Source organism: Plasmodium malariae (genome assembly GCF_900090045.1).
Source record: "Plasmodium malariae genome assembly, chromosome: 9".
Lineage (NCBI taxonomy): Eukaryota > Apicomplexa > Aconoidasida > Haemosporida > Plasmodiidae > Plasmodium > Plasmodium malariae.
Genome location: NC_041783.1, coordinates 44,891 through 60,401, shown reverse-complemented (window position 1 = coordinate 60,401; position 15,511 = coordinate 44,891). Strand labels below are relative to the sequence as shown.

General features: G+C 18.9%; 2 protein-coding genes across 2 annotated transcripts; both read left to right on the top strand.

Annotated features, from left to right (window-relative positions):
• Positions 1–416: 416 nt before the first annotated feature.
• On the top strand, positions 417–1,406 carry PmUG01_09010900 (fam-l protein; the record flags this gene model as incomplete). The annotated part of the gene is made up of 2 exons (XM_029004798.1): positions 417–503; positions 630–1,406. 2 exons carry the CDS (start codon positions 417–419, stop codon positions 1,404–1,406), a joined length of 864 nt encoding a protein of 287 aa, XP_028861452.1.
• An 11,262-nt stretch (positions 1,407–12,668) lies between these two features.
• Positions 12,669–13,690, top strand: PmUG01_09010800 (fam-l protein; the record flags this gene model as incomplete). The annotated part of the gene is made up of 2 exons (XM_029004797.1): positions 12,669–12,758; positions 12,863–13,690. 2 exons carry the CDS (start codon positions 12,669–12,671, stop codon positions 13,688–13,690), a joined length of 918 nt encoding a protein of 305 aa, XP_028861451.1.
• Positions 13,691–15,511: the final 1,821 nt, after the last annotated feature.

Here is a 15,511-nt window from a genome sequence, read left to right as displayed (position 1 = left end):
TTCAACGTATGCATTCTATATTCTATATAAATTATATGTTTAGAAATATTATACTCTTTTTTCGTTTTATTTTTAAAAAATATAAATAAAAAGAATTATTTAACTAGTAAACTATACTTAAATTATATATTTTATTGAATATTTATTTAACAATTACAAATATTATATCATAATGATAAAGTTATTAGAAATTAAAATAAAAATTTTATAATATATTTAAAAATTATATTTTTTAGTCTATGTCATAAAAAGTATTATAACTATTTACATTTTATTGATTCTCTACAAAAAAATAAAATAATGATAAAAATGATAAATTAAATATATAATTATAGTGTGTTTTAATATTAATAAATATTATATTATTATTAATATAGTCATTAGTGAATATATTATAGTACAAGAAAAAATATATCATGAAACAAAAAATTAATTTACTTTTATTTATCAAAATTGCTATGTTTATACTTTTACACTGTACTTGCCATTTTATCAATGATGTGGTAAAATCACGTTATTTAAGTATATTTAAATCATTATCATTTTTAGTGTTTTATTTTTATTTATAAGTGTTTTTAGCATAAAATATTCTATTCTTTAATTAAGCAATGTTTACTTTCTTTTTTTAGAGTATATTTAATAGTTCTCTGAATGAGAACTACAGCCCTGGAAAAAAAATAGTCGCAAGAATATATAGGATATTAGCAAAATATAAACAGGATAAGGATACAAATATGGTATGTTTAAAAGAAAATGTACTAAATTATGAATCAAACAATGAAACAGATATACCTAATTATGAAAAACAGGAAAAAAAAAAAAAAAAATTGTCTTATGGAAGTTCATCATTAAGTGCTATTGACCATAAACAATACATGAAAAATAAATCTTGTATGTTTGAAACAAAAAAATATTCTCATATAGAAAAAAGAATATTTAAAGAACTTGATTATATAGATTTTCTTCAAAAGAACAGAGCGATTAGTGATAAGATCTTCAGAAAAGTAGTATTTAAAAAATACAGAGTACGAATAATTTTACCTTTATTTTTTGTATTGTTATTGTCAACCTACCTAATATTAGATTTTTCTTGTGGTTATGGGATTGTAGGTTGGTTGTTAAAGATACTGAAGAACATTCTTGGAAGTGAATGGTCAAGACCTTTACGTTCTTTTTTGTGGGATCTCAAATTGGATTTCTTGTGGAAGACAGAAACCATTAATGTTGTAAAAAAAGGAACGAGCAGCCATATTAAACAGTCATGGACGTTTATGACCAAACCGTTTCTAGTTTATATAATTTATTTAATACCTTTCGTTATATTATTTGCCACACTTATTTTTGCGGTAGTTTACTATCATAAAAAAGTTATAAAATATCAAAAAATTAAGTTCAGGAAGAGATAAAATGTATTATAAAAAATATTTTCATTTTTATATAGAATCCATTAATATTAAATAATTCCTGCAATATCCTTAGAGGAATGTTTAACAAAAATACACAGAATTTCTTAAATATTATAAATGCTCCAACGTATATTTAAGCTTTTTTGTTAAAAAGCAGTAAAATAATATACTCATAGTTTTTGTATAAATTTAAATGTTTTGAAGTTTTTAAATATGTATTTTAGCGTATTATTTTTGTTTAATTAAATATTATGTATTAATATATATATGTATGTATATAGCATTTTGTAAAAAATATTTTTTGTGGAGTTAACGTTTGTATATAATTGGATAGTCCATATTAATTTATTAAATTATTATGTTAATTTATATTTGATCTACAAGAAATATTATTTTCTGCTTTAAACGTGCACCAATTTAAAATTACTATTTGATAACACAAACAAAAAAAGGTATCATAATTTTTGAATTAACAATGAATGTATTTGTTTTTTATTTAATGGGAAAATATAAATGCCGTTTGTTATATTGATATATATATGTATATTTATTTAAAAAAATTTAATATATATAATATATATTTTATGGGGAGTGTTTTATAGAATATATTTATTGGAATACCTTATTAGAAGATGTTTGCTTTTTTTCTTCTCTTGCATGACATAAAACAAAAGTATAAATACATAATAAAAAAATGTTTTTATATATATATGAATTATCTATAACTATATAATAGCTCAGTGATTCATAATCCTTACGTTAAACTTAGAGTTAAAACCATTTAATTTATTATTATTGGTCTTAACTGTGATTTTATTTAAAATTTGGAAGTTTAATATAATATATAAACAATATATACGTATATATTTCTATTTTTAATGAATTAAAAAATTGAATTAAATGTAACATAATAATAATGGATAGTATTTTGAAGTTGTTTTATTTTTTTAACCTTGTTTTTGCATAATAATAGGCCTAACAAAATATGTTATATATTTATATAAATACGACTTATCATTATGTTTAACGAAAATAAATATATAATCTTTTTAATAATAGAATATTATGTTGTTTTTTATTTATATATTTTTTCTATTTTTTATGTTTGTAAATTCGTTACGTAAAGTGTTTATATTATTTTAAAGATGTGTAATATATAGAGTCTATATTAACAATATGTTGTTTTCTCAAGGTAATAACAGAAATTTTTTAAAAAATATAATTATGAAAAAATGAGTTATTTTTTAGTAGGTAATTTATAAATGTGTAATATGATTTTTATTATTTATAAATATTTCATTAAGGTGTATTAAAAATTGTACTCTATTTTTTTTTAAGCTTTTTTAATTACATATGCTTAATGTATTAAGTTCCACTTGCAAAAATTATATTAGCAAAATTAATATACAAATTTGATTTATTAAATTTGATAATTCATTGGTTCTAATGGAATTTATAATGTAATATTTAATATATATATTAGTCTCGATAAATAAATACATTTTAAAAAGTAATCTTTAATATATTAATTAACTCATTCACATATTTTTCCTCGTAAATAAATACTTAATTTATGAAGGATATGAAACTAGATTATATATAAAATCTGCATGGAGAAAGTGAAAACCATGCTAAAAAACAAATTTAATAAACATTATATATAATTTTTTTGTTAATATTTATATAATTATATTTAATTAATATATGTTCTTATATAAATTATATTATGCATGGAATAAATTATTGTGACTTTTTTTTTTTTTTGTATTCATTTCCCTATGAACAATAATAGTTATTTGGAAAATAATCAATTCTGTTTTATCTAGTACTAAATTAATTAGGAATAATATACAATTAGAAATTATCAATGCATATTATATGAATTATAGTAATTAATGCTGTAGCGAAATTTCCTGCAATCACGCTGTTTCCTCTATGTCAAAACTAATCTTGTTTTGATATATGTTAAAACGACAATTTTTGAAAATACATATAATAATTTAATGTTTGTGTAACTACATGTTATTTAAAAATGTTTTATGAATTTTCAATAAATGTTCAAAAATCTTTTACACATTATTCCAACAATGATCATAAAATAATTTCACCGTAGTAAATGAAAAATAAGTGTTAAAGGAAATTGTACATGCACTAGTAATTACAGGTTTATGATTAAGGATAATGAAAAGAATAATTTAAATTACTATGTGTTCTTATTAAGTAATTACTTATATTGAATATAAGATGAAACTTATATAAAGAAATCATAACACATGAAATTATTCTTGTCTTACCTATTTTAGCATTCCACAGATGTTATAGAATATATAATTCTAAAAATAAGATAATTAAAATATTATGTTTCTTAATTATAAAATAAGGAATATAATATTTCATTTGATTTTGCTTATTATAAATTCTTTTGTGATAATTGTTATACATATATAAAATTTCTTTTTTTTATATCATTTGAAAAGAAAATTACTGTTATTAATTATTCTCAGTAAACTGACTTACATTGAATGAGGTACATACTAGAGTTATACATTCTTTATACATTTATATATGGTTTTTTCAAATCTTATTGTATTACGCTTTAAAATTATTTAGCATTTAAAAATGAAGTAATATTTTAAGGATTGTAAAAAATATTAATTAAAAAATAACAAAAACATAACTAAAATTTTTCTATTTTTATTTATAGAGGAATATAATTTACATAAATTAGTATTAATAATCAAATAAATAATTGTTTATATAAATGAACAAATAACGTATTATATATTAATTTAATTAATAATTCATGAATGTTACAATAATATATATATTATCGTTTTTACATAATATAAAGGAATTATATATATACATATACATATATGTAATAGTTAAATTTATCTATCATTTAAAATAATATGTAATAAATAAACAAAAACTAATTTTCTGATATAATAAAGGAATTAAATACAGTTTAATAAGGCACAAATTTACAGAATCGCATTACAGTTGTAATGGTATATCTCTTTCCTTAGATATAACATTAAAACTCAGGCTATGTATCTCGTGCATGTTATAAAAATAGAAATTTTTTCACAATCTTGCTTTCATGAATTTTATAATTAAAATTTAGTGCTAACACTAGATTATTTGCTGTGTTTCTATGATGATTTCCCACTTTTTTTTATGAAACTGGATGGATTTATTTAATTTTTTGGAAAATTAAATTCTATAACTATTTCTCATATTTGTTTATCTTTTTCCTATTCGAAATTTTATTTTATTTTTAATTTTTTTTTTGAATAAAATAATAATTCTATTTAGTTCAATTTCTAAAAAATAGAAAAGAATTCAGATAGACAAAAATTTGAATAGTGAAATGTATTATATCATAATGTTATATATATAGAAGTATAAGAAAAGTAAAATAAGTAAATTTTCAGTCATCATTCTATGTATATTATTACATACTTTATATTATTAGTTTAATATTCATAAATATATATCCATAGGAATTCTTATTAAAAATGTAAACATATTTTAATTATTTTTTTTTTAAAAAAGTTTTGCATTATTTTCATATATGTATTTGTGTATAAGGGACATAAATTACATATGTACATTTCTATCTAAAGCTTTTTACTTCATATTTTTACTTATCCATTTATTTCAATATTTTACTTTTAAATTTGTCCTCACCTTTTTGCTTCTCATTTTTTTTTCTTTTAATATTTGAAGAATTTAAATTAAAAAATAAATCATTATTAAAATTTTACCGAATATATTTATTTAAGATTTATTAAAAATAAGTAGTTGAATTTTTATTTTTTCATTATAAAACGTTCAATGAACTGTAAGTACAACATTGATATGTTTTAATAATTGTTGTGAAATACGTAAATATAATTTCAAATGTTAATATGTTTTCTGTTCCCTATATACTATTAGGTGCGTACTTAAAAAGTATAGAATAGCTAAAGAAAAAATTTTAGTAATACAGAAAATAGAGGAAACTGATAATATATACATTGTATGAATAGAAATATGCACATAATGAACAAATACTTTCTTATTATTCGTTATGTTTTTTTACATGGAAAGGAATTATTCCTCTAAAAAGTTAATCTAAAAATGGGGAATATGGATAAAAAGAAAAACGCAAGCTGAGCGACCGTGCAAAAGTAAAATCATAATAAAAAAAAGCAGAGTACATAAAAGAAATAAAATAAAATATAATATAATTAACTATGATAACAAATATATAAGTGTACTGTACATATCAAAATCGTTTTTTTTTTTTACTTTGTTTTACATGTTGTGTGGTCAATTATAAAGTTATACTTCGAAAAAAGAATGACGAATTTAAATATAAATAGTTAATGCAAAAGGAACACGAACAATAAAACACAAAAACAGAAGGAAAGGTAAGTGCTTACAACATCATTGTACTTTATTATTTCTGTTCTTAGAACGAGAAGACAATAAACTCAAAAATAAATTTGTAATTATGAGATCTACTGAGATTTGGAATTATAAAACATAGAATCTCTTTTATTAGAAAACTTTTTAGGCGTCACATATGTTGACATATTATATGCATGTATGTGCTCAAGCATATGTTTATATATATGTATTCTATCAATAAGATTATGTGTTAATACATCTGTTTCACTATAAGTGCCTTACTTAATGTCAGAAAATTCATAATTATTTTTATACATATTAAAGTACATTGAATTATTTGATAATATTTTTAAAGGGTTTGATGCAAAGATTTAATATTGCACGGAGGACATATGATAAAATTAGAACAAATTAACAAGATAAAATGCATTTTATATGACGTGCTTTATTTTTTTCACCTTATGATAACATTTCAGGAATTTCTTATTATAATTAAATTTTATGTATACGTATGTAAATTTTTTTTTACGTTATTGCCCCCATAAGAATACTTCTAGAAAGAAGCTAATGTGTACATAAATCATTTAAAACAAAATAAAAAATATAATATATTAATCGTTGTGCGGTAATATCATGTAGACAAATCATTGAAATAGTTTTCGGATACATTTTTATGAATGCTTGAGTATGTTAATAAAATATCATTATTCAAGTGTGAATACTTATTTAAGAATATAGAGAGCACTTACATATATATATATATATATATTTTTTTTTCATGAACTATACTTACTTGTATATGTTAGAATACTTACATTAAAAAGTCGTAAATGGGTGCTTATGTATACATATTTATAAACAAATTCTTGAATATTGTCATTTTTCGTTTAAGTACTTAAGCACTTTACAAACTTATGTACCTATATAATATGTGAATCTAGGTAAAAGTTTATGTAAATAGGATACAATAAGAAAATTAATGAAATTCTAATATATGACAAGGCGTAATATCAACAATGTATAAAGTTCAATGAACTAAATATTCCTCTTAAAGATGTTAATATAGAAAAGAAATATGGAAAATTATGTAAGCCTTCTGATGAGGGTGTAGCTTAAATTTATAAGTTGAAGAAAATTTTCATTTAACATTAGCCCCATAGTATAATGCTTCAAAAGTGAAAACGTACTTTTTATTAGATGTATTAAAGTTTCTTATACAGAATGTTAATTAGTAAATTCTTCGTAAGAATTATGAAATCCAATGATCTCTCTTAATGTAAATGTGGAAAGTGTAAAGGAAAAAAGGAAAGCATGAATGTTATAAATACATTCTAGAGAGATGGGACAAAGTTTATACGTACACATATATATACTTTTGAGTAAGGTGGACTTATACATACATGCACATGTTTATAATATTCACCATGTGTAAACAAGAATCTAAGGAAGTATATACATATTATAGTAAAAAATTTGTACTAATTACTTGCCTTTGCATAATAGCATATAAAGTAATAATTTATTTGAAACGTAAGAAAAAAAAAAAATTATACCATATTTTTTGTAATTTATTTTTTTATGTGATCTTAATATTAGATAAATGTGAGTAAACGTATTTGTAATATGTAACTGGTGTATATATTTTATAAAAAATAAATTAATTAGAAAAAATATATATGAGTAAAATTCTACACCAGAATAAAGGCTACAAAAATAAAGCTAGTAATTGAGCTCATTTTATAGATCATCCTAACATTTACATGTTTGTGTTTAATACTTCAATAGCACAATAGTATTATTACAATAGAAGAAACTATTTATTAGATCTATAATAAGGACTATTGTAAAAATATTATTTAATGAAACAATAAGAAAATAATAACTTCAGTGAAAATTTATATAACATATATTAATTAAAATTTAAACAAAATATTAAAATAAACAAGTCATATACCTTAGTATTATTATAACATTATGAACATGTTAAATTAAAAGAAACCAAATGTATTATTATAAAAGGAATATTTATAAGAAATATTATTACGAGTAATATTAAATCTTCAATAATTTAAATAATATTAAAGGATTAAAATATGTAGATATATATGAATTAATAGAAATATATATATAAAATAAATATATACATTTAATAATGTTATAGTCTTATGTTATCTACATTCACTTCGAATCTAATTAGATATTTCATGAAAAACGAAAAGTACATTTAGCTTATTCTTTCGTGTAGTTAATAAGAATAATTAATTAAGTTATATTCGCTTGAATATTTTTAGTAACTAGAACATGCAAAACATAATATGGGAAAAATTTAAGATATAAAAACTACGAACTCGTATAATTACGAGGATATCTGGAAAATAATAAATAAATAGAAGCTTATTTGATTATATTGTATCTATCATTATATATTTTTAATGATACATAGTACTATTTATTAAAAAAAATATTTGTAATCTTTTTTAATTACAACAAATTTGTAAATTTTGAAAGAGTAAGAGATACAAGCATTAAATATTTATTTAAAGGTATTAAAAGAAGAATCTTTTTAAATATATTTATGTCAATATATGTACTATATGAAAATGAAAAAAATAAATAAAATTATAATTGTATTATTTTTGTGAAATATCAAAGGATAATATGTATTATAGAGAATATAAAAAATTTTAATATTTTACATATTTTTTTCTAATTAATTATTTATTAGAAAACTAATTTTCCTACTAAAACCATTATAAATTTATTATTTTACAATTAAAATAATACATTATACTTTTATAATTATCTACGTTCTCTATATTAAACAAACAAAATGGAATATAAATTTTTCTGTTCTTGTGCCTAAATTTCATAAATATCTAATTTATATCTTTTTAGTTACATAAAAGCTCCGATTTCATACATGACTTTGGTTAATATTCATTTACAATTAAATAAAAAATACATTATTATTTCCTCTATCAACTTGTCAAAAATATAAATAATGCTTTTAGAATTATCCTAAATCTCATTTAGTGTTATGTTATTTATTACCATTTAGTATTTCTTATCTAAATCATTTTACAATCTTAATAATTTATTTGAAATGTTATATTCATTGTAATTTGTTATATTTTAATAATCACAATAAATAAAAATGTTTTTTTTTTCTACGTTTACTTATACATTTTTATAAAATTATCATTTATTTAGAAGTTATAAATTTGTTTTTTTCAAAAAAAAAAGAAAGATAAGAAAAATATAAATTTTTGGATTCTTAAATATAATAACTTATATTTTATTCATATTAGAAAAATTCATTTTTTTAAATTATATGAAAATTGTAGTATTACATATTTATTGTGGAACGCATATAGAAAAGCATTAAATTGGCTAGTAATTTTTGAAGAATTAAAATTGTGTAAATGAATTAAATTTTAGAATAAAATATTTTAATTACTATGCAAATGTTCTTCATGTCATAGATATATGACACTTGTCAAATTATAATTTGTACTATAAAAAAAAATTGTCTTTTTTTTTTTTTTCCCATCTTATGTATACTATTATATAATATGAATTAATTTATATTTATTTAAGTATATAATATTTTTTGAAGATATAAAATATACACTAAACTAAAATTTTTATTAGGAAACTGAGAGAAAGGGATTAATAATTATGTTCCTAACATATGCTAATGTACCCGTTTTTATTGAGTATATTTTTTCTGTTCTAATAAAATAAAATATATATGGACTAAAAAAAACATTGTATTTTATTTCTTTCTGAAAATTATTGGTATCAAAAATATAGAATTGTTATGTTATATTATTAATATATATATATATATGTATATATATTGAGAACTTATTAATAAAATTAGTTTTATCAAAAATGATTTATTTAACTCTTATTTTTGAATAAATAACTTAATTCGTAATATTTACAAAAGTATTTTTAAATTTATCTTATCTTTTTTATATATTATATTTGTATATTATATATATTATTTTATACTTTTCAAAAAAAAAATAACTACACAAATAACCATACTTTTTTGACAATTTCATTTGAATATACAGCAAAGTTTTTAGGTGCATGCATATATTTAAAAATCAAATAATTACATAGTTAAAGGGAAAAATGTATATTTATTTTATTTAAAATACTTATATTTATTCTCTTTATTTGGATAGGTTTTTATTTTAATAATTAGGCATTGTAATATAACAGAAAATTTTCTATATATTTTTTTTTGCTTCTTGTTATATATATTATAATCATATTTTCTTTAAACATAAGTAAATTTATCACATTGTAAATAATAAAAATACTTTATTTCATTGTAGTGTATTTTTGAAAAAATTTAGATAATTAGAACAATGAAGACGGATATATGATATTATGAAGCTATATATTATTAGCAAAAAATGAAATGAGAACAAGTAATATAAAATTAAGGATATGCCATTTTGAAAAGATTATAAAATTTCAGATAATGAAAAGATAACGTAATACCAGAATGTTTTGGATATGGTTATTGTATGTATTATTATAGTTCATGATATGAAGCCAAACAAATTACTTAAGAAAAGGATGTCAGTTATATATAATGTATTCGATGCATTATATTTTTTTTTTTTGGAAAAATTATTATAAAGGCGATTTATTCCTATATATAAATACAAGAAACGTATTTATTCTACTTGGAAAGAAAGTTTAAAACTTTCAGAATATATAACTATCGCTTAGTATTTACCTTAATAGAATGCATTATTTTAAACAGTTTTAATACTTTTTTTATATCTTATTTCATTAGGATGTTTTTATATGTGTGAAGATCAATGGTACTATGGTGATTATTTTATTCTGAGTTAAAAGGTAGAAATGTATTCTTTTTAGTTTCTTAATTATGCTATTGAATTTTTATTTATTTACAGGTATAATACTTCAAATAAATTACTGATGTAGGACGTTATGAAATTTAAGTTTAGTTGTTTTTAAAATAACGTTTTAAGAAATGTATTTTTTTATATAACTAATGATATTTTCCTTTACATTTAATGAATTTGTATGCCTATGAACAAATAACTGTTGTATATTTATAAACTTTTTCTTATGCAATATAGATAAAATATTGAAGTATACATTAACAAACTAAAGGAAAATAATATATACTAAATACTTTTAGAATTTCACATGTTTATTTATTTTTTTTGTACTATAATATATCCTCTTAAAGTAATTTAATGTTCTATCATAACATATATATATATATATATATATATATTATATTATTCTTGATTTTATATAAATCTGAAATTGATATTGCTGAATATTCACAATAAAAATATGTACTTTATGTAAAAAAAGCACATTTTTAAATGTTTCATGGAGATTTATATTAAAACAAATGTCCAATCGTTTTATTTAATTTATAAAATTACAATTTATATAAATACACCCAGTGGAATTATTTATATTTTTAACTATTACTTTTTTCTATGTTTGTATTGGATCTTTTAAATGTTTTTTTATAAAAAATATACTATGAGAATTATATACATTATAACTTCTTTCACACAAGAATAATTTTGGTAGATTTAAAAGTTTTTCTTAAAATTGAAGTATAAAATTAAGCGTTAATAACTATGTAATCCATTTTTAAAGAATGAATTATTAATGAAACAACTTCAATTTTAGAAATTATAAAAATTAATATTTAAATGTTAAATATAAAGAACATTTCTCATTTTATATATATCTTACGTAATGACTGTACTTGATTATTTTTTACTAAAATTATATAAATAACTATAGTAATAAATATAGAAATCAAAAATTATAATCGTTCTTACGAATGACATAATTAAAAAACTACATTGTCTTAACAATTTTTGTTTATATTAATACATTTATAAAATCATTATTTTGTACTTCATATATTTATTACTTTTTATATATCTCTTTTTAAAATATATATTAAATTAAAAAAAGAATAAAATAATATCATAAATTTACAGACATTACTTTTATAAATAATAATATAAATTATATATGATTAAATAATGTAACCTTCAAAAAAGGTTTTTCAAATATAAAAGATGAGCTATATTTACCTTTCAAATATATATTTTTTTAGTGAATTAGTACATTTGTTTTAAATTTTATATTAAATAAATATTATAGACAATATAAGAGCGAATATGCTAACATAGTAAATAATTATGATAATAAAAATAAAATAAAATGAGAACTTAAACAACATATTGTTGTTTTCATTTATTATTATTGTTTTTACACTGTTTGAAATATATAATACTTATATTAGCAGTAACTAGTTTTTCTAATATATAAATTTTATAAAATTACTATTATTTTTATGGAAACGGCGTTGAAAATAGTAATAGTTCTCTTAAAATGGAGAACAGAGAATTAACTATATTCTCTATATTCTGTATTCTATATATATTCAGTATACAAAAGTATTATTAATTAATATATATTTTTATTATTCTAATGGAAAAGAATTAATAAAAAGCATATCTAAATACATTATTATATTAAATAAATAATTTGTATATTTTGAATATTTGTTAATGAATTTAAATTATGTTATTTTAAGTGAAGTTATATTTTTATAGATAATATTTAAATTAAAATTTTATAGTTTATTTTTGATGTTATTTCTTTATTTTTTTTGTAAATAAAAAATATAGTTTTGAACTCTTTATTACGTTTTATCGAAAAAATAATAAAAATATATATATAAACAAATAATAATAGCGTGACTCTTTATTATAAGAATATATTATTATCGTTAATTATATGCTTGCTGAGTATATTATCGTATTATAGATATATATGATGAAAGAAAAAATTACATTCTTGTTTTTTAAAAAAATTTCTATTTTTATCCTTTTAAGTTGGATATGTCATATAAATACTTATACGGTGTGATAATATTATTACTATTATTTGTATTTTATTTTTATTAGTGCTTTTTTAGTATGAGATTATTCACTTGATTAAATGACAAATATTTTTTTATGTTTCAGAGCAGGCATAACAAATCTTTCTTTGAATGCGACAAACACCTTAGTAAATTATATGCAAGGAATTATCGTTTACTAGCAAAATATAAACAGGATAAGGATTCAAGTATTGTATGTTTAAATGAACAGATACCAAATGGAGTGAACAATAAAATTGCTATAGCTAATAATGAAAAATATGCTGAAAGAAAAAAAGAACAGTCAAATGGAATTTTACCAACTAATGCAAGAAGTCATAGAAAAGATACAAAAAGTAAATCTTGTATATTTGAAACAAAAAAATATTCCCATTTGGAAAAAAAAATATTCAAAGAACTTGATTATGCAGATTTTCTTAAAAACAACATAACAATTAGTGATAAGATTTATAAAAAAATAATATTTAAAAAATGCATATTACGATTTGCTTTACCTTTGTTACTCTTTTTGGTGTTAGCATTATCATTTATATTAGATAAATTTTGTGGATATGGGCTTACATATGGTTTGCTTAAAGTAATAGTTCTTATATCACCTGTCGTAGAAGTTAGACAACTAAGTAATATTTCATATCTTAAGCATATTAATGATATTTCAAAATTATATACAAAACCTGCTTCTCCGGCCTTAGTGCATTTATATGACATTCTGAACAGACCGTCTTTAAAATGGTTCACAAAAGTTTTGGTAAAGGAAAGTGGTAAAAATATTAACTATTGTGTGCGATATTTTTTGGGATTTCTAATATATTTTGTGCCTTTATTCATATTAGGTATCATACTTATATCAGCGGTTTTTTATTATCATAAAAAAGTTAAAAAGTTCGAAAGAATTAAGTTCAGGAAAAAGTAAAATGAATAATAAGTAATATTTTTTTATGTGTAATGAAACACTTAATATTAACAGTTATATATAATATTTTGAATTGTATTCATATTATGAATACTCATAGTTGAATAAAGATTATAAGTGTAAATACATATGCCTGTACTAAAGGATACCCACTAGTAAAAAAAAATCTTATTTTTAATGTGAATTCTAATATATGATATTTTTTAGTTTGTAATTTAAGGTATTGTTTTATCCAAATTGAATATTTTGAATTATTGAATATATTTGTATATTTTCATATATTTGTATGAAAAATATGACTTTGTGTGTTATAATTAATATTAAGTGGGTCAATTTATATAATTTTATTTATTGCTTGTGTTAATTTATATTTTGACTACAAAAATACATTTCTATATGTTTTCATTTTTCTCTAGTTTAAAATGAATATTTGTTGACATAATTTGAAAAATATTTGATTACAATTAATATAAAAAAAAATATGTCTTGATTTATTTTTATTGACACGATGAAGATGTATTTTGTTTAAATGTAGTACATAAATATATATATATATTATAAAAGCAAACAAAGTATTCATTATATAAAATAAATTTTATGATAAATAAACTGTAAAAAATTTACATTGTAAATTCCCTTTCAATGGATTATTATTTTTTATTTTTTTGATGTAAATAATAAAATATAAATTTAAAATATAATATCTTTATTAATTTTTAGGTACTTATTATAGTTCAATAACTTATTAATTCTAAATATACACAATTAAATGAGAGTAACTACTATTTATAATTTTATTATTTATCTTAATTGTAAAATTAATTTTATATCTAAAAATTTAGTTAAATATATATTATATGGGAACTTATAAATATACCATATATATTTTATAATTTTTACAATATAATAAGTTTAAATTAATGAATTAAATGTAATCAAATGTTAACAAATAATATGCATAAATACTTTTTTTTTTTCATATTATTAAAATTTTATATACATTCATATCTATGGAAAAAGATAAATTATCATTAGGGGTAATAAAGAAGTATATATTTTTTCTGCTTTTATATAATAATCTGTGTTTTTTATTTATATTTTCTCATTTTCTTATGTCTAATAATATATTATGTAAATAGTTAATATTGTATTATAGAAGCATAGAAATATATGTAGTTTATATAGAAAATTACTAATTAATTTATATTGGTAACATTTCATTTTTTAAATAAAATGAAATTAAAAAAAAAATAACTTTTTTTTAAATAATACATATGTACATTTATTTTATTTTTGGTTACATAGGTTTAACTAAGTCTGTTAAAAAAATTTCCATATATTTTTGTAGATGTTTTAATTAAATATATGTAATGTTTTATTATTAAGTATATGAAGAAAATGTAATCGTTAAAAAATAAAAAAATGTTGTAAAATTACTGTTGTAAATGTAAGAATATATTAATTGTCTTTTATACAATAATTATGAGGGGAAAAAAAAGAATTACTTTAAATACTTATATATTTGAAAACCATAACTAAAAACACAATACATTAGTAAAAATAACAGATTCAGAAGTTAATACTGCAAAAAAAAATATTGAATCTACAAGTAAATGAAATAATAATAAAACGTTAATACAAATATATATATAAGAGAATATTTCATTTATGGTTTGCATGTTAAAGAAGTATAAAATTAAATATTATATAGGGATATTAATCTATTTATATGTTATTACTTAATTTAGCAAAAACACAAATAATATAGAAAAATATAAAATATTTTAAAAAAATAGGAGGAAAAAATATTTAGTTATCGTA